Source organism: Monomorium pharaonis, chromosome 4 (genome assembly GCF_013373865.1).
Source record: "Monomorium pharaonis isolate MP-MQ-018 chromosome 4, ASM1337386v2, whole genome shotgun sequence".
Classification (NCBI taxonomy): domain Eukaryota; kingdom Metazoa; phylum Arthropoda; class Insecta; order Hymenoptera; family Formicidae; genus Monomorium; species Monomorium pharaonis.
Genome location: NC_050470.1, coordinates 9,942,957 through 9,964,275, shown reverse-complemented (window position 1 = coordinate 9,964,275; position 21,319 = coordinate 9,942,957). Strand labels below are relative to the sequence as shown.

At 27.5% G+C, this 21,319-nt stretch overlaps 3 protein-coding genes across 18 annotated transcripts; all 3 read right to left on the bottom strand.

The window, feature by feature from the left end:
* Positions 1–1,529: 1,529 nt before the first annotated feature.
* Positions 1,530–19,996, bottom strand: LOC118645102. 11 transcript variants are annotated; one of them, XM_036285512.1, is made up of 7 exons: positions 19,299–19,949; positions 7,946–8,151; positions 7,282–7,383; positions 7,027–7,116; positions 6,783–6,902; positions 3,293–3,338; positions 3,073–3,217 (listed from the first exon to the last, which is right to left on the bottom strand). In XM_036285512.1, coding segments are annotated over exons 2-7 (411 nt in total). In that variant the 5' UTR covers positions 7,998–8,151; positions 19,299–19,949; the 3' UTR covers positions 3,073–3,216. The 11 variants fall into 11 exon arrangements, with proteins under 11 accessions (XP_036141396.1, XP_036141400.1, XP_036141398.1 ...); XM_036285503.1 differs by lacking the exons at positions 3,073–3,217; positions 3,293–3,338 and adding an exon at positions 1,530–2,076 and having other exon boundaries at positions 19,299–19,979; XM_036285507.1 differs by lacking the exons at positions 3,073–3,217; positions 3,293–3,338 and adding an exon at positions 1,530–2,076 and having other exon boundaries at positions 7,282–7,416; positions 19,299–19,965.
* LOC118645101 lies at positions 10,017–17,403 on the bottom strand. Of its 6 annotated transcripts, none has more exons than XM_036285499.1 (10): positions 17,216–17,402; positions 16,979–17,131; positions 13,959–14,195; positions 13,592–13,858; positions 13,396–13,527; positions 12,659–12,802; positions 12,341–12,573; positions 10,604–10,763; positions 10,224–10,323; positions 10,017–10,140 (listed from the first exon to the last, which is right to left on the bottom strand). In XM_036285499.1, exons 3-10 carry the CDS (start codon positions 14,146–14,148, stop codon positions 10,065–10,067), a joined length of 1,302 nt encoding a protein of 433 aa, XP_036141392.1. In that variant the 5' UTR covers positions 14,149–14,195; positions 16,979–17,131; positions 17,216–17,402; the 3' UTR covers positions 10,017–10,064. The 6 variants fall into 6 exon arrangements, 5 of the variants coding, with proteins under 5 accessions (XP_036141392.1, XP_036141391.1, XP_036141395.1 ...); XM_036285498.1 differs by having other exon boundaries at positions 16,979–17,123; XM_036285502.1 differs by having other exon boundaries at positions 16,979–17,123; positions 17,229–17,402.
* Positions 14,848–16,899, bottom strand: LOC118645100. The gene has a single exon (XM_036285496.1). The coding sequence runs from the start codon at positions 16,875–16,877 to the stop codon at positions 15,015–15,017; it is 1,863 nt and encodes a 620-aa protein (XP_036141389.1). The 5' UTR covers positions 16,878–16,899; the 3' UTR covers positions 14,848–15,014.
* Positions 19,997–21,319: the final 1,323 nt, after the last annotated feature.

Here is a 21,319-nt window from a genome sequence, read left to right as displayed (position 1 = left end):
TTTATAAATATTTATGATAATATTTTGTGCTATCTGGTATGTTTCTTCTGACTACTTATTATTTTCTTGTTAGTATCTTGTATAGAATTCTCTTTTTTATATGCTTTTCTTTTCTTCTTTCTATGCTTCTTTTTCTTCTTAACCTAATCTAACCTAAAACCTAAAACTTCTTCGCGCCTCGACCGTCCACGGTTCGAGGCTAAACTCTCTTTTATATTATAAACTATGTTTATTAGGTATATCTTTATATATTAATTAATAATCTTTTAATATTTTGTAAAATATTAATAAAACAATTTACAACTATTTATATTTTTTTTTCTATTTCTTTTATCTTCTAAAAGTCATTTATAATTGGTCAAATTATATTTTGTTTACTGTTACGGATAATATCTTATGGATGTTCTATGATTGGTTCAATTTAGAGATACTATAACAGAGATTCGCCAATGTGCCGTCTTGGGGTAAAACCGGATATCGGATATGACGTTTTCGATGGCGGTTTACTTTGATTGTAAATGCAAGAATACAATATATATATTTTTTTATTTGTAGTTATTGATATTTAATAATCGTGAACAAAATAAATATTAAAACACAATATATTTAAAAAAAAGGTTTAGGCATATTTCATTAATTTTCCCATGTAAGGTTAAGTAATATAAATTGATTATTAAGAAATTATATATTATTATATATAAATACATATTATGTTTATATACACATTATGTATTATAAATATAACTTAAGCATTGTATTTAGACTCGTAGAAAAATATGTGCAACCTCAGGTTTCTCTGATTTTATATTTTATTTGGTGGACACGTAGACACTCTGTTTTCTTTTGACAGGTGACAGGTTAGGTCGGCTAGGCTTTCTCTGTCAGTTATATCTATTTTTCTCTCTCATACTTCCGATTATACCCCAAGCGACGGGAGCCAATCAGAAATCGTTAACGCATTGGCGAATCTCTGTTATAGTATCTCTAGTTCAATTGTTCTACTTTCTGATTCCATTGGCTAATTTTTACGTTACGTCTTATGTTTATGGTTGCGGAAATTCATGTGCGAGGGCCTTTATTCTATTGTTACGCGCGCTGCCTGGTATACTCTCCGTCCGCGAGTCAGCTGTCGAATCAGCGATATCGATTGGCGGCGGCGGTCAGCTGTCTGGAACCGGGGCAACGGGATAAATTTTAATAAACTGTTAGGAAATTACCGCGAGCCTGTAAAGACGTGTAACAATAACGCCTATAATAAAGTCGCTTTGTTTAAAGGAGTATCCTTTCATTTCCGCGAGCGCGCGCGTTACAATATTAATGCTAGGAAATTCATATGCATGTATTTATTAATATTATTTTGTATTAATTAATATTATATAATAACATTATATAATATTATACAATATAACATTATATAATAATAATATTACATAATAATAATAAACATTAATATTATATATGCTTTTGATAGAGGAGGTGGTAATATGGCCAGTGCGGATAATGTGGCCACTCATATTATCTCCGTTATTAGCTGACGAATTCTAGTAATTATTTATGATATCATTTGTTTAGTAACGTACTGTTATATAATCCCAGCAAACACAGAATATAGACGCAACATTGTACAGAAGTAACATGTGAGATAACAGATGTTACCTTACAATCATGTTAATACAATCTAGATTGTTATCTGAGTACAATATAACGGTTTTATATTAATTTTTACATTTTTTTGTTATTTACTCGCAATATTGAAATAATAGTAACATAACAACACTTATATAACGGATTTTATATTGAAGTTATATTGATATTATATAATATTTTATATAATATTTGTATTGCGCAATACAGATCTATTATATTGATATTATATTTAAATTACGCGAGAAAGCTTTCGGCAGTGCCATATCTGCTGCCGCTGTTCCGGCAGAACGATTCTGATAGTACCGGTGTACTCGAACGGTGTTGACTTGTTGAGTGTGATTGTGATTAACGCAGCGGTGCGACGATTCTGAGTTTCAGCGCGATCCAGACCATCCACCAAGCCCAAAGAGGTCTTATCGCTGTGTCTTGCTGCATGAGACACAAGATCTATTTTATCCGAGGCAATCCTTTTTATTTTTCCATTAAATATTGTACTAAATTTACAATTTAATAGTATATTGTACAGCTATATTTTGTTATTATTTTCAATAATATGTAATTGATCATTCCAGATATTTAATTTGCAAGATTGAGGTTAGTCTGCAAATTCATAGCAAATTTAATAAAACCATTAATCTCAATATGAGATTACAGTCATATAATTAAAATATAATTGTTGCATAACATTTATGTTTTATCTCAGTTACATGTTATATTTATATAATATAACTATAACATTGTATGAGTGAAAAATTACAATTAACATAGACGTTACATGTAACGCACATATTATATTGCGTGTTATTTCCCGTTTTATTGTGCCAACATTGATGTTATGTAACTGTGTTTCCTGGGAATTATGTCAATATGACAAAACACAACAGTCAACATTTGTTGTAAGGCATTTTTACTTTTAAGAATTTCAAAAATTTTTTAAGGTACATTTTAACATTTAATTACACATATTTCCTCATTCTTTTTAAACTTAACCGCATTATCACCCAAATGTATGTACACTCAAGTACTTTCTTATTATTTAACTCTTTATTCGGCTGTATATATTTCGAATTATACAAAATTAAACGATGATACAGGATGTTGTCGATATGGCCATCTAAAGGTACGAATTCATGCAGCGAGAAATCGCTGGCGACTTTCCCCCTCTACGTAGATATTATGTAGTAGCGACAAATCGTCGGAAGTTCGTCCTGTCTGAACAGCATCGACAAGTTGCCACATCGCGCCTTTCAAGGAGCAATATTCGAATATCCACAGTGGAAAGGAGAAGAAGGAGCAATATGAATAATCATCTAAAAAGAAGTCAATATTTGTAAATTAAAAAATAAAATTAATAGAAAATAGAATATAAATAACATATAGCAGATATTTTTAATTAATGATGTAATTTACTTTTTAAGCACATAATTAATTTTAAATCTTTTAATTTAAAATTATTTGTGACTTCAGTCCAAGAACACTTAGAAGCGAGATTATTTGAAAATAATTTTCGCAATGCCCTCTTCATTGCATCTTTTTCGGTTGTACCACCAATCATGGTTAACATATTAATCTAAAATATAATTATTTATTAATTATATTCTCAATGTGTTTATACAAAATTAGAAAAACAATTTTGTATACATACCAACTGTGATTGTACTTTCTCAGATAATAATATCCCATAAAAAAACCTTAAAAAGGTAAAAAAAGATACGCCAAGTACATAAACGCATGCTTTCCAAAATAAATTTGAGATCAATACAGTTAGCCAAGTATATTTTAAAAAACTTAAAGAAATTTATTAAATATTTATTTAAAAATTGCTTAAACAAGCTTGATGATTAAATGATTAAAATCAACCAATGGGATTATAGTGAAGCAAAAACTTGACGTGCCCGGCTCGTATTTTTTCTGAATTTCCAAGGCTCTATGTTACTGATAATGATAAATATATATACAAGAATGCAATTAATGTGACTTGGATATTGCTTTACTATCTGTCAGTTTCTGCTTTATTATATGTTATTACTTATATTCCCATTTTTCAAATAATTTTTGAATAGAACCATTTTTGAATGCGTTTATATACTTGACATATCTTTTTTAACTTTGTGAAGTTTTTTATAAGTTATTTTTTGCAAGAATGCAATTAATGTGACTCGGATATTACTTTACTATCTGTCGGTTTCTGCTTTATTATATTGTTGCGCTTGAACGCTTCCGCGACACTTTCACTTCCACACGCGAGCGGGGCGGAATAAGTAGACGCTTTTGGCGAACAAAAAACTTTATTTAAAGCTGCGAACACGTTTACAAATATTCAGAGAACGTCCGCACAAGACGACGTCTCTAGAACAACAACCTTTCATTTATTTCCCGGCAACGCTATTTACGCTAAGCTCAGCTGACCGAAGCGATTGATACTATTGATTTTTCCGGAGCGCAGACTAAAGCTCGCACTCACAACGTGCGCGAGATCATACTCGCAACAATATGTTATTACTTATTTTCCTATTTTTCAAATAATTTTTGAATAGAATCTTTTTGAATGCGTTTATATACTTGACATATCTTTTTTAACTTTGTGAAGTTTTTCATAATTTATTAATTTTTTATTATTTTATTCGTACAAATAATTTTTATATTGTATAACATTAATGGGTCATTTTAAGTCAGGCGTTTTAAGCTGGGCACGCCAAGTTTTTGCTTCACTATAATCCCGTTGATTGATTTTAATAATCATTTAATCATGAAGCCCGTTTAAGCAATTTTTAAATAAATATTTAATAAATTTTTTTAAGTCTTTTAAAATATACTTGGCTAACTGTATTGATCTCAAATTTATTTTGGAAAGCACGCGTTTACTTGGCGTATCTTTTTTACCTTTTTAAAATTTTTTTATGGGATTTTACTCTTTTTTGTAAAAATTAAAGAATTACTTCTTTTTTTAATTACTCTTTCAGAAATTTATAATTAAAAAAATTTTTTTTTAATTTTTTATTAATATTTTTAATATACTTTATTTATTATATATATATATTATGTACATTATTTGTTTATGTTATTATTATTTATTTATTTTATTTTTATTAATTTTATTAAATTTTTTTTGTGTACTAATATTATCGCTTACATTACACACACACACACACACACACACACACACACACACACACACACACACACACACACACACACACACACACATATGTATTATACATATATAATTGTAATTATAGCTTGAATATTCAAACGTTTATTGTAATTTTATTATTAATTTTTATATTAATTTTTTTGACATTTACATATATATCATGTATTTGTTTGTTATATATTTATTTTATTTTTATTAACTTATACTTTTCTTGCATACCAAATTTACAGTATATATTATAAAATAATTTTTTATATATTTTAGTTTTATAAAATTGTATGTAGACACATTGTGAAGCCCCTTGAACAACAAACTGGCTTTGCGCGTGTGTGTACATGTAAATGAAAAAAATAATCCAAGTGAGCTTTTTCGCGCAAGAGATTACGAGATCTCAAAAATGAATGTACCAATTTTACTTGGAGTGGTCGCAATCAAAAGCTGACATCAATATTATATAACAAAATTGCCATTAGATTTTTGATTATGATTTTAGTTTCTGAGATATTTTAACTGAAAGTGAATTTGACAGCTAAATTCCAGATAAAGCTTAGTAGCGGCGTGACATTTGCGCAGTGAAGTTTGCGTCATTTACATCATGCAGCAGAATTTTTTATGTACTTATGTACTTTAATTCAAGAAAATTTAGTATGTAATGTGTGTGTGTGGGGGGGGGGGGTGTACGTACATACACAAGAAAAGAATAATCACTTTGCGACAGGAAAATAAATAATCATTCCTTAGTTTGCGATTTTATGTCACTATTATTATTCATGCTGATTACTATACAATACACGCACACGTAGAAAAATATGATTCTAATTTTAAGAAAATCAATTATTCACTTCTAATTTTATTCTTTTTTAATAATTATCTTATTTTTAATGGTTAAAAAGAATATTCTGTTGATAATAAACACCTCACTTTACATAAAACAAATAATGTTTAACATTTTCGTGTATGTACACACACATACACACACACACACACATTATATACTAAAATTTTCTTAAATTAAATAAATATTGTTTATAAGTTTTAAACATTTAATAAATTTATATATTTGTAAATCTACACGGAGAAAATTTTATAGTAAAATTATGTATGATTTATTATTTATGATAGTAACCACGAACTGTAAGAAGAAATTTCAGAGAATTATATCATATAAGTAGTGTAAATATTATCGTAATTTAATGAAAAACATAATAAAAATTTTCATAATTCTTCCTTGTCACGCGTTTACTACTTACCATAGTAATTTTTACCATAAAGTTTTTTCCGTGTATTATAAGTCTATCACAAGGATTAATTTTATTAAAAATATAAATATCCTTGTTATTTAATTTTTAATTAAGAATATAAAATTGAAACGAACATTTTATTTGGTTATTTCCATTTTAATCAATAAAATTTTTTAATGTTGTTTAAAAAAGTATAAATTTTTTTTGAGCATATGATAATAGCTTCTTTTCAAATTTGACAGTTTACGACGTTTAAGACTATCATCAAAAAAATTTTTTTTTTAATAATCTTTATTTATTAAAAAAAATAAATTTAGTAATTGCTTCTTTAAGCATTAAAACTGATATTTTTTTGTTCACATGTATGTACACGTACACATTGTGTGTAGGCATTGCCGCTAGTTGTAACAACCCGCCCCCCCCCGCGCGCCTAGCGATCTCAAGGTTCAACGGTTCAAGCGCTAGGGAGGGACGGCCGCCGCGGCCGAGCGCTCGGCGCGCTTGCATTTGCCAGTAGGCTGGGCCAATACAGAAAATTTTACAAGTCTATAACTCATTAACTATTGCGAAAATGGAAAAAAGATAAGGACTTTTCTGTTCAGCTTAATGCGCTCTACCTGCTTATAAAAATTGCATAAATCTTTACCAAACACCCTGTATATACTTTTTTTAAAAAAAGGTAAAAAAGTGCCAAGTGTGCGGGCTTGCGCACGCGCGCGCGTGCGCTATATATAACTTACTATTATTATCCGTAGGAATATCTTCTATAAGAACATTGTCTTCTGCTTGTATAAAAATAGGAATTTCATCAATGTCTAAGGTTTGTGAATTATTATCATCAATATTTTCATTAATGTCATCTGAAAAAGTATATTTATTATATAAATTTTACGTCTTTTTTTTCATGCGTTTTCCTATAAAAAAATATAAAAAATGTACAATAAAAATCAGATATAAAAAAGATTAAATGCATCGTGCTCATACCTTGTTTGTGTAAGTTTTTATTCAATTCAGGAATGGAATCATTAGACTCGCTAGAATCTTTTTCATTTTTACTTGAATTACTGGAATTATCTGAAAAATATGTATGTTTAGTATTGACTGATAATATATAAGTTAGCTAAAAATATATTTAATATGATATTAAAATAATATCTAAGAAAATTATACATATACTCATTTCAAGCATAAAGAAAATATAACTTTTTTTTCAAAACTTTATCAAAAAAATTTTTATACCACTTTTTCTTGAAATGCAATGTGAAACTTTCTTTCTAAATCCACGATCTAATTGAGATTCCGATTCGGTATTGCTTTTTTCTTCCATTAATCGCTTTTTTTCTGGAGAGCATGTTCATATAAATCTATAAAAATCTTTTTTCTTAATATTAATATGTTATACGCACAATTAGTCCAAAATTTAACTTATTCCTCATATATACACCGCAATGTCAAATGTTTTAGTTAGAATTTAATCTAATAGAAAATTTAATTCTAAAAAAAATTCCAATAAATATATAAATGTAATCCTATTTTATAATCCTTTACAATTCTTTCTAATTTTATAATTCTTTAAATAATTAAACATATCCAAAAATGGTCCGCTAAAAGAATGTTCCAGTCCTAATTTTTTAATGAAATTTAGGAATTAATACTCATTGAAAACTTTTTACTTAAAATTAAATTTATCACAAAAAGTATGACTGAATTATTTGATGCCACTTTACATATATCTATATTATTACACACATGTACGCACACACACACACACACACACACACACACACGCACGCACGCACGCACGCACGCACGCACATACACACACACACACACACACACACATTATTATTAATTTTATTATTAATTATTATGTATGTGCTTTATTATTATAAAAAATATTTACCGTATGTAGCAAGTACAGTAACCGGGTGTCGCCGGGTAAATATTCCAATCATTTTGTGGTCTTTTACGTTTTATGATACAATTCCGTGTGTCCTTTTTCGGCCAATAAGAATATTTATCATGTTCTTTTAGCCATATACTTGGGATCACAGAATATGTTTCATCATCTTCGTATTCAGCATTAAATTTTACAACTGAATAAAGTAACTGCAAACAATATTGTTTAAAAATAGCACTTTTAAAAATTTATTTAATTATTAACTTAACGTATATGTAATAATACCTAACTTAAAGAGCCTTTTATATAACTATTGCAAATATTATAAGACGAGAAAGAACAATTACTGTTATTTTGCATATAGCATTTGCATAAAATAAAATAAAATTTTATTGTAATAAATCTTTACAAAATGATATATTTAATTAAGCATAAGTTATAAAAAATAATTACAATAATTACAAAATAATATTTACATGTATGAGGATATCATAAAATTAGTTTTTTAATAGTACTACAAATTATTATGTAATAATGGAATTACTGCAAATTTATTATCTACTGGTAAAATTAAACATTTTACTTTAATATCTTTACAATCAAATGTTGATGTAATTGATCTTTCATGCACATCAATAACTATTATAGCTAAATTAAATGAAATCATACGCATTTTGGAAAATTTTTCCAACTATTTTTACATTATTTTCAATTTTATAAATATTCAAAATAAGCATATAGCTAGAATTTTTTAAAAGAACACAGTTATTTCTTCCAGCTAATAATATTGTAAAATTTTTATAAGAAAATTTTGTATAGTATTTATAAATTTTTCCATTTTTATATTCTGTTAAAAGTTCCTCTTTGTTATTTAAATTAAATTTATTTATAGTTTAAAATTTTTTACCTTTAATAATTCTATTATATATTTATTGCAAAGGATACCGTGAATTTTTTACATTTCTTTTTACTTGATTCATGTAGCTCTCAAACTTAAACGCACTAAAATTTTTTGAAATAATAACACATCATCACAAAGATGCAACAGATTATGTACGTTATATGTAATATATTCATTGCCATATAATTTTTTGTACTTTTCAATCAAATATCGAATTAAAGATTTTACATATTTATTAAGCCTAATATATTCTGATGAACATAAAATTCTTATAACAACATGTAAGTATAAAAAATGTTTATATTGAATTTTAGGCAATATTTCTTTTAACGCAATGGGACCTGTATATAATAAAAATTGTCAAAATTCTGTCGCTTTCCAATATTCTACATCTTCTCTAGCTCGAGGTAAACAACAAAATTCTTGAGAAATATATTTTCGGAAAGTTTTCATAATTTTTGAAATAGATTATATATTATGGTCACGTAACTTGAACCGATTATTTCCCTTTTTTCCAATCCAATATAAGCGTTTTTATTACGCCAAGGCATACTAAGTGCATATAATCAAGTGGTACATGACCCACACAGCAATGTAATATTTCAGCAATATTGCAACAATATTACAATATTGCAATAATATTATGTAGTAATATAGCAGTCATATTACAGAAATATTGCTGCAATATTAAATGTCCGCGAAAATTCATCGCCAAAATATTATTGCAATATTGCAGTAATATTACAGAAATATTACGATATACTATGGAAATATTATAATAATATTATTGCAATCTGTTTGTAAAATTTCAGTAATATTTCTGCAGTATTATAATATTGTTGTAATATTGCTATAAGGGTGAATTTTAGTGGACGTTTCGGCTTTTTATCATGAGAAATAAATTACCAATTGCAACCTTATATATGTATGTGCATATGCCGTGCATGTGTGTATTAAGGTTGCAGTCAGTAATCCAATTTCCATGGTAAAAGGCCGAGACATCCATTAAAATTCACCCTAGGTATAATTACGAAATAATTTTATTACATTATTACTATTTATTTATTTTTTTATTTTTATTAATATAATATAGAAAATCAGAAACTTATGTCTATAGTTTAAAATATACGTACATGAATATATATATATATATATATAACGTGTATGCCTATAATGTATATAAAAAAATATAGAAAAATATAAATGTATATATATATTATTTTACGGAGAATCTAATTCCTCTTCATCTTGGTTAACATTTTCTTTATTTTTATTAGCTTCTACTTCTTTCTTTATTCTGTAATACAAAATTCAATTATTAATATATAAAATTGTAATATCAAAAAAATTGAGGCATATGTATATTGTGCATATATTAACCTTTCTCTCAAAACTCGTGTTGGAGCATTTGCTAACCAATTGCCTATTTTTTTTTCCACATCGTGTTCTTTAATGTCTTGGTAAGAATGTGAAACTGCCTCTAAAAAGTTAAAATTCTATATCAATTTTTTTGACAATACTACTTTAACATATATATTTTTTATATATATATAAATCTCGTTATTTTACATTTTACTTTACTATGTACATTTTTAAAATACATATATTAAATGTTAAAAGTTAATAACACATATTATATTAAACAATACATTTTTTACTTTGTACTTTTAAAAATAGATTTACATGTTAAAAATGTTATTACTTTAAATAACAAATACAGTTGTTTCCCTAAACAAGCGATAATCTACAATTATACTTGCCAATAATACATTTGGTGATTTTTAATTCGGATAAAGGCTTCTTTTTCTGTTTTCCATAATAACTATATTGTGCAGCAAAACTGTTTGTGAATACCTTCGCTAAAATATTGGTTGCAAGTTCATATGCACTTCGCCCTCCTCTTTTGGTTAACAATCTCATCTGTAAACATAATTTCAAGTTATAACTACTAATAATTAACTATTTTAAGATGCTGAATTAACTAATACTTCTTAGCATTATTGTCAATTCAACATATTAATGTAATTCATCTTTCACACATTACAAAAGTCTTTTAAACAATAATATTTATGATACTACATAAATTAAAATAATTTAAAATAATTCTTTGATATATATGCATACTTTCAAAAAATGTAATAAAATAAAAAGTAACATTTCAGCAAACATCATGCACGTCAATAAAAGTAACTTGCAAAACTTGCAAAGAGTACATGTTATATATAATATATTTGTAATACAAAACACAATTTACACAAAACAGAGTATTTGTTTCTTTAAAAATATCTTATAAAATTTATGATTTATGAAACAATGATATACATACTACGTACTGTTTTAAAAACTTTAATTAAAACATTGCAAATTTTTACAGGTTTCAAAGAGGACAGATAATTGTAGAAAAAAGTTTATTTGGAATAGTAGAATGTGTATTGCCAAAGTTTACGTTAGATAAAACAATTTTATAGTATATTTTATACTCACTATAGATTTTATATTTTCCCAGATAGCCAAAGCTGCGCAAACAGATTTTGAGCAGAATCTGCTACAAAATTTTTTTATGGCAGAAAGGCAACAGATTTTGATACAAAATTGGTTCTACTACATTATGTTGCAAAACTTTTGCAACAGTTTCTGGTGGCATGCGTATAGAAACATAACAATCTGCTAACAGGCAATTAGCTAAGAAGATTACAGTAAAAATTAATTCTTACTACGCAGCCTCTATTCAAATTTGTATTTCTTGATCAGGCTCTCTGTCAGTAAAACATGCTGAGTTGATTGTGGATACAAATACCTATGGTTTTGATATAGGTTTTTCATTAAATTTGTTGCCAATCTGCGCGCAGTGCATAATTGCAATAATTTGCTGGATTGTTGATGTGGTATGAAAAAAACTTGTTGCTTTTCCATAAACATACAAATCTAATATATCTTTTAACATTTATACTTAATAATAAAAAGGGCTCAGGCAACGCTTGCCGCACAGCAAAACACCGCGTTAGCCAATCAACATGCATTAACTATGCTTTTTAATAGCTCTTTATAAAAATGTTATACTGACCGCAATAAATAGCCAGGGATTAATTATTGTTGCTTAGTAATTGTATTATTTGTATAAATAATAAAATTACTGACAATGAGTAATAGTAACTTATTACTGGCCAATTTATTACGGACAGCATTAACAGTGCAATTTTATTTTTAATATAAACAACTAATTAATCATCATCATTTGCCTGCCATGCGGCACATGTTTCCCAAAATCGTTAGAAATATTTGAACATTTTATATTAAGATTCCTGATTAGTATTTCATAAAGAATATTAATTAAATTGATTACAAATGGCATTCTGTGTGTTTATTATTTTGTAATTTCTTTAATAAAACAAGATTTGGCGTTTTTGTTGCTTTAGTGTTACAAAACAAAAACAAGAGAAAGCAAGAACCTTAATATATCCTTAATATAATTAAATTATACGGAAACATTAATATACCACATCCTTCTGGAACACTCTATTTTCCAATTTCTCTTCCAGTGCCTCTAGCGCATTATTGTCATTGAGCGGAAAAAAGTCATTCAAATTTGTTTCTTTAATTACAGATTCTTCTACAGACTGTACGGTAGGGTCATTGTATGTTTTCGGACGTAAGTTAATCATTACTTTTCGAATCTCTTTCATTTCTTGCAAGATAGCATTATTTTTCTTGACATTTTCTTCTTCTAAACCTGCAAGTCAAATAATTAATTACAATTTTATAAATAATAACGTACGTGTTACTTTACATTTACAATAACAAACACTATTATTTACCAATTAAATAATTAAGTTTTTCATTAATGTCGTTATTTGGTATTTTGGTAGTTATATCATGAGTATTAGTAACACGAACACTTTTTTCAAACGTTTTTACAACATCGCTTTGTCTTGGCGTGGGGATGTCATTGTTTGTATCACCTGTAGACAAATTTTGGATGTTACAAATTGGTTATATTATGTAATGAAAATGTAAGAAAATGTAGTACAAAATATAGTAAGACAAACTAATGCATACAATTTGTATTACATGTTTACACGTGCGTATAGTATGTACATATTGGTATTTATTGATACACACATTTCCAATATATACATACATTTTTAATTATATGAAATTCTTTGTATAAAACCATTATTAATTAAAAATTAGACTTTTATTGATTTCTATATCTCTGTATGATTAAAGTTGTTTTATTAATTATCTTATTATCTTTATCTTTTAGTTGTAACATGGTCATTTGAATAAAATGGGATTTTAAGACCGATCTTGAGATAATGTGGAATATAAGATCTGAATATGAATATTGAATATGTTATACCATTAACTCCAATTAGGGCCACTTTCACCAAGCTCAAGTTAACTTAATTGTTGGGTAGTCCATTGGAATTGACCAATCGTATTTGTCGTTAAGCAAAATTAACAAATACGATTAGTCAATTCCAATAGACTAACCAACGATTAAGTTAACCAGAGCTTGGTGAAAGTGGCCCTTAGAACAGAGATAACTTACCAAAATCATCATTTACACTGTTAATATCACAATAAGAAAATGAATTTCGTGGCAAAATGGAAGTCTTCAATGTAGAAGGGATTTCCTTCTTATTTTCTTTTGTACAATCTTTTGATTGTTTATATGTTTCTCCTAAACATAAAATTATTGATTATTTTGTGTTCGTGTTAATTATTACAAAATGCAATATGCTTACCATCATTTATAGTAGTTAAAAGTTTTTTGTTGGAAACATTTTGTCTAGCATTCAATGATAATAAAGTTGACGGTATTTTCGACTTATATAACGATTTATTTTTGCTTATTTTTTTAGGGTCTTGTGAATTCTCATCACTGTCTTCATTCGTAGAATCGACTGCTTTTCTTTTTCTCTCGTGTCTACTTTTTTTCAAAACTTCCTCGTTGTCGCAGTCGGATACCATTTCAGCCAAACGCGCTTTTTCTTTCGCAGTTTCCAAATTACCTTCAATAAGTACAATATTAAAAATGTGTCAATGTATTACGATGCACTGTACTCGCTTCGTAAAATATTCGTAAAAAAAAAAACCAAAAATGCTACTTACGAACTGATTTTCCAAATACTCTAATAATAGACAACGTGTCCCAGTCTTCGGTAACTTCATCAATATCAATAATTGCTTTCTCAATGGCAACATCTGAATATGGAGGCCATTTGCATGTAAGCTCTTTAGTATCAACCCATGCACTTGGCACTGCCATGATACCGTCCTCAAACTCGACAACAGTATACATTTTTTTATGTACCTATCTATGTATCTATTTGGTCGTTGTAATGTACACTACAAAATATCAATGTATTAGAAACAATTTAAACACATTTTATACACATGTAAATTATACATATACGTACATATATATATTCAAAATAAATTTAACATAAAACAATATGTAGATTATTATATAACAATTAAATTGTAATACGTAGATATTTAATTTTGTCGGAAATATATTTTATTATATATAAAGTATTATATTGTATATAATTTTGTAAGTAAAAAAAGAAGCAATGCAATATTAAAAATATTTTGTTTTATTTTTTTTCAGCATTTTAAAAATTATATTTGTAAAAAAATTGACTTTAATAAAATTTTAACTCTATTTTATCTTTCAAATACTTTTAGGCCGGTATTCATAGTCGAATCTTATTTTAAGATCGTCTCAAGCAATGTCTTAAGATGCTAATACGGCTCTGTGATTGGTTGACATCTTAAGACAGTACTTAAGATGATCTTAAATATAAGATCTGACTATGAATACCGGCCTTAAACATCACATAGAAGTAGTATATTCTTTTGATAAACACTCTAAAAAATATTTGTGTAAAATGTATTTTATTTAAAAAGAGCATATTTCATATATGCTACATAAAATATTCCATGCACATTACTGCAGTATTTAAGGATATCGGGAAGAGTTCTAAGAAAATAATCATAAAATATATAATATATTGTTATTATAAAATTGAATGGTATAAATCCATAATTATAATTATATATAAAACTATATAAAATTATATATAAATCTTTGTGTGTGTAGTGCGCGCAACATACATTATTTGTTCTTCATTATTTATTACATTTTTGTATACAAAACAGTTGTTAATTTTTAGTATGAAGAATGGGTAACACAACAAATTTATTATTTGCATCATATGGTATTTTTATAAGTTTCATTTTTACATCAGAACATAGCCATGATTTAATTTCATGTTGTCTCTTAACTATTACAATTCCAACATCTAGTGAATCTGTTGGAACTGAATATAAACTACCACAAGGAAGTAATTGCCTCCCAATAATATAAGATGTATTTTGATGTCTAATAAAATTAACCGATTCAACAAATAACCCATGTTTCAGTAAACAACAGCTATTTGCATTATTATCACAATTAATAAAAAATGTATCGGTACGCATAAATTTATATTGTTTTACATATAACATGTCACAATATGCATCTAAAGGACCATCATAATGTCGTTTTTCAAGTAAATAGGAAAATTTCATTTTTGTATTTTTAACAGGCAAGTCATATTCAATTATTCGCCGCGCAATTTGTTGTAAAGGCTTTTCTCCTTTTCTAACATATTTCATTAATATATTAATGTAATTTTCGAACCGAAAAGAACTAAAGTTATCTAACGGTCCATGTTCTCTAACATCTGCTGCAAGATGCAATAAATTATGCACATTGTGGCTAATGTATTGCTCTCCATATAATGTCTCAAACTGTTCAGTAAAATTCCGCAGCAAATCTTCTGCGTACGTGATATTTAAAGGATCTGAAGACAAACTTGGACTTGCTAAAATTGTGATTGCAACATGCAAAGTTAAAAAATGTTCATACAAGTTTTTTTGTAATATGTTTTTTAAAACCACTGGTCCTAAATACAAAAGGAAAAGACGTAATTCTGTTGCCTTCCATAATTTTATATATTTTAATGTTCTTGGTTTTCTGTTGAAATCTAATGGTATAATTTTCCTTAACTTGATTAATCTATTGGATATTTTGTTTACATCATTCGCGGAAAGTTTTACAGTAAGTGGTCCATTTAACCACAAAAATAATAATTTTCTCATGATTCCTAAACATACAAGATGCATGTAATCAAGAGGAACATTTTTAACAAAATCAAAATGTGGAATTTTCGTTAGAATAGTTTCACCTAATTGATAGTCAAAATTATAAGCATAATCTCGAAACTGTTCATTTGTTCTTAAAGTATTATGTGCACCTCCAGGAAAAGTCACTCTATTGTTTATATAATCACCTTCAACAACGCATTTTGTGCAACTGTTAAAACCAGTATGATTTTTCACTTGCAACACATATGCCTTAGCAGGAGCATCACATATTAATGCTTTTAACTTAATACTGTAATGATTATTATTGACAATAATACCATTATTAATTAACTCTGTTGCTTCATGTACAAATTTATTAAGAAATACATTACAATTTTTAGGTTTTCCTTCTCCATAAAATATACCGACTACAGCAACATTTTTTGAAACAGTATCAGAGCACAAAATTGGCCACATGCTTTTTTCTGTACTTTTTCCTAATGTTGCCCCATCAATGTTTATCAAAAGATCAATGTGTCTATTTTCTGAATAATCAGTTTCCTCACAGTTCATTAACAGACGCATAATTGAATTTTTTAATCCGTAATGCCAATATTGGCCATTGTCAATAATAGCCACTTCCGTACACGTAGGAGTTTTAAGAAGGGTTCTATAATCATTCGGGAAAGCTACATTTGTATGTTTTCTTAAAATTTTCAGAAGGGAATTAACAGTACTTCCTGGAGGTTTACATTGTTTCACCCATGTAATAATATCTGCTAAAAATCTATCGTTATGTTTCATATTGTTGCATTTATCTAATATTTCAGATTGTTCATCTTCACTTGAGAATGTATTATCCCTTGATGAAGGATATCTATATTCATCATTATACATATTTGCATCAACGCTATTATCTTCTAACGGATTAGATATAAGTTGTGTCAAATCTTGAGGGGGACAAATTATTTCTCTTTGCGCAACATTTATTTTCTCACTATCATTGCACACTTGACGAAGGCAAGGTTCTCTTTCCGATATTGTTTCATTGAAAATTCGTTGCAAATCCGAATTTGTTTTCTTTTCAACGAGACGACGGATATGTCTATCCGAATATAATCGATTTTTATTATATTCCATGATCTGAAAATCTGATTTTTATTGCAATGCCTACTATAAGTATACGACTTGAATCTAACCTACATAGAAATTTATATAATAACGTAGAGACTTACCAGAAGTACTTACATACAACTTTTTCTCCAAAAGTTCTCGATCGAAATTCTTCAACACTTTGGAAAATATTCTAGCGTTAATTTCGTTTTATTCGTACACACTGATTAACACTAATGTACACCGATCTGTACACCACCGTATATATACATTAAAGTGCTGCCACATATCATGCGCTAACATGCGCTGACATGCGCATGACGCACTGACCTATGTTAATATGTCGTATTTCGAATGCGTTCGTAAAACGATTGCGGCCGCGTCAATTACTGTATCTTTAACACCCAAATGATCCGAGAATACATGTCGAATTATAATTATTATTAAGTAGTGTGTAACATATTACATTATAATATTTCTACAATATTACAGTAATATTACAATGTCATATATCGCATTGTAGTATGCGTAAGATATTGCAGTAATATTATAATACGATATATCACAATGAAATATTGCAGTAATATTACTAAAATATTACAACGTGATATATCACAAAACAATGTTTCTGAAACATTACATTGTGATATATCGCAATATAATATTTTAACAATATTTTTGTAATATTACATCGTGACATATCGCAATAAAATATTTTAACAATATTTCTGTAATATTACATCGTGATATATCGCAACACAATATTTTAACAATATTTTTGTAATATTACAATGTGACATATCACAATACAATATGTCAGCAATATTTCTGTAATATTACATTTCCGTTGAAATATTACTGAAATATTATAATATTACTGTGATATTACGGCAATATTACATGCTGTGTGGGGACTGACTAAACCAATTCCTATTTTTTTCTAAAGGAGTGGAACTTTTATGATGTTCTTTTTGTAAATGCAACGCCAAACTTTCATCAGTCCTTAATGCTGCATCAAGTTCTGGAAATGTCATTTTGCCTCTAATAAATTTACCTTTTTGAATACATTCATTACAAGCAAAGTAACCTATATGAAATTTTATTGATAGAACAAATGCCATAGCAGGTGCATCACAAATAATTTTTGTTAGTATTGGTCTGATCCTTTTATTGTTTATAATAATACAAATTTTTCTTAAAAACAAATATTCTTTTACAAATGCATCTATAAAATTTATTACTGATTCAGGTTTTTTAAATCCATAATAAATGCCCACAATAAAAGGTTCTGAAATTTCTAATAAATCAATTGACATCAAAATAAGCCAAAATTGATTCCTTGATAATTTGCTCAATGGTAAACCATCAATATTAATTGTTACCGGAATTTCTAAATTCTCTATTAATGTATTCTGCATTTTTTCAACTATGCCATTTTCAATACCTAAATGTATATATGTGCCAGGTGGCATATTTACAATATTATTATATGAAAGAGTTTTTAACAATGTTCGACAATCTTTTGGAACAGGCTAATTTTCTGATCTCATTATTAATAATAATTGGTTTGCAGAATTATGCGAGAATTATGTTATTTGCAATAATCCAATGTGCAATTTTATCTGCAAAGATAATTTTACTCTGCGACTTAAATATATTTTTATCAATATTAAAATCTATTGGTTTATTTTCAGAATAATTGCAAAAACTAAATTAATGTTTTTATTTGCATCATTATTTGTAGTATTATCAATACTATTTGTATCTGTATTGCTTGTGTTCAAAATATCTTTATTATATTTTATTTTGCAATATTCTTTAGTATTAAAAGAGTGCTGTATTTTATTAACATGCAATAATTGTTCTTTGGTCTTAGAAAATTCATTATTAACAATTCTACAAAAATGTCTATTTGTAACATTTGATATATCTTTCTTCTTTCTTGATACCTAGAATAAAATTAAAATATAAATAAATAAAAATGACCTATTTTTATATGATGTATTTTCTAATACATTTTATTATAAACAAGAGATCATAAATTGAAGTAATCAACTTTTAGGTTAATATCAATATTTAGGACAGATGTAATTTGTAAATTTTTGTTTACAATACATTAATGTATTAGGAAAAATAACAGAAATTACAATTAATATTTCTATAACAATACTGTATAATATGAATATATAAAAATATTATACATACCGGGACAGATAATTGGCTCGAACTTGCATTATTATCACAATTCTGCATTTTCTTGCACTTCTAATAATAATATCACCAAATATTACACAGAAAATGTAAACACTTATAATAGAGACTGCTATTATTATGTTTTGTCGGGGTGGTGAAATTACTCCTCACTGCGTGGTTTCGCGTTTGTATGTAATAGTTTATTTGAATTTATTAATACTACACCTTTTTTATGTACACTTGTTCGCATTTGGGGGCGCGTTCGCTTCCCAATTAAATGTTTTGAAATAATCGATTGAGTGCGTCGCCGTTATGGCCACGTGGTGACGGAGCCTGTGAAATCCAGCTCCTGGATTACTTATACACGGGTACTGCGCGTTCTCGATTATTGTAAGCTGCACGTGGAGCTCATCGTACGATACTGAGATGCTACCTGCTCGAATATTTCGACGGAATTTATATACTTTTAAAAAGGGTTTCTAGAAAAATCTGGTATGTTCTCGTGACGTCACCGGAAGATGACGTCACGGAACACGTGTGTATCGTACGACTTGCCCATGCATGTCTATTCATTTGCGAGAACGATTGATTGTCCGACGCCTCGTGGTTAATATATTTTTATGTTGATATATTGAATATTGCTATATTATTGGAAGTGCGTGATTATGGACGCAATAATTACGTTACACATACGACATACAACACGTGCTTCTCACAAAGCAAATAATAAGATCAGCTGTACATTTGGGTGCGTTCATTAAGCGCTCTGTAATTCTCTAATATGATTGGTTCTTGCCTTTAGTTCTTTGTTGGAGTTAGAGCAGGGGGTCGTAACTCGCTCTTGCTAAAAGAGTGCACATGTTTCAGCGCCACCATACCTTGTACCCCGGAATTAACGAACTAAAAGGTATGCGCGCGCGATATAAATCTATAGATTGCTCTATATATATATGCGGTATATTTATATATATATGTAAATACTAAATTATTAATAATTATTAATTTAAATAAAATGCAAATATTATTTTTTATTTTTATTGCAATTATTTATTTATTTATAATATAAATTCTTACATGTACAATATCATACATGTATAAAACTCATTTCTTTACAATTATTTTTATAATAACAAAGGCCGTAGCCGGATAAGAAAGGGGCAATCTGCCCCCGCACGGATCGTGCTCATTTTTTTTACTTTGATTGCTATCAGTGTCACTTACAATTTAGCCAAATATTAGTCCTTTTTATTGAACCGTTTTTGTGTAAATAACAAAAATAAAACTTCCAAAAATAATTCGTATTTTTTGATCAACTTAACCGATTTTGATGAAATTTTAATATGTTGCAGATATCATTGAAATACATTTATAAAATATTCGGAAAGGGTTTCTGATGACAAAAACATTGATAAAAAAAATAAATAAATATTCCTGATTTTTTTTAGTCTCGATAACCTTTTGGTACAATTACGAATTTTTTTTTGTAGAATCTTGGAACAGTTTCCTACAACACATATTTTTTTCAAAGCAATATAGTGGGTAGCAGATACCCATAAAAAATAAAGTATTCTTTTTAAGTTTTTAAAAATATGATATGGTTTTGGTACAATCGTCATATTTTTTTTGTAGAATGTTGGGATAGTATTCTACAACACCAATTTTTTTTGAATCAATAAAATCAGTGGAAGGTACTTAAAAAAACAAAATATTTTATTTTTTTTTTTTAATATGATATGCTTTTGGTACAATTGTCATATTTTTTTAGTAGAATGTTGGAATAGTATTCTACAACACCAATTTTTTTTGAATCAATAAAATCAGTGGAAGGTACTTAAAAAAACAAAATATATTTTTTTATTTTTTAAAAATATGATATGCTTTTGGTACAATGGTCATATTTTTTTTGTAGAAGATAGTGTTGAAGATTAGTTCATATAAATATTGTAAATAATAGTATGAGAGTAATTATGTGAACGTATGTGTAATTCATTATTAAACATTTTATTTAATACAATTATAGTTTATTTTTTTAT

What these genes read in the sequence shown, in the direction of transcription:
- LOC118645102 (XM_036285503.1), bottom strand. Translation starts at nt 7,997, where the DNA reads ATGATTGGAATATTTACCCGGCGACACCCGGTTACTGTACTTGCTACA. An exon ending in TAAAAACTTACACAAACAAG is followed by an intron (nt 6,903 to 7,026) that starts GTATGAGCACGA and finishes ATACTTTTTCAG; the next exon opens with ATGACATTAATGAAAATATT. An exon ending in TATTCCTACGGATAATAATA is followed by an intron (nt 2,077 to 6,782) that starts GTAAGTTATATA and finishes TGTCTCATGCAG; the next exon opens with CAAGACACAGCGATAAGACC.
- LOC118645101 (XM_036285499.1), bottom strand. Translation starts at nt 14,148, where the DNA reads ATGTATACTGTTGTCGAGTTTGAGGACGGTATCATGGCAGTGCCAAGT. An exon ending in TTTAACTACTATAAATGATG is followed by an intron (nt 13,528 to 13,591) that starts GTAAGCATATTG and finishes TTTTATGTTTAG; the next exon opens with GAGAAACATATAAACAATCA. An exon ending in ACACGAGTTTTGAGAGAAAG is followed by an intron (nt 10,141 to 10,223) that starts GTTAATATATGC and finishes TTTGTATTACAG; the next exon opens with AATAAAGAAAGAAGTAGAAG.
- LOC118645100 (XM_036285496.1), bottom strand. Translation starts at nt 16,877, where the DNA reads ATGTATAATGATGAATATAGATATCCTTCATCAAGGGATAATACATTC.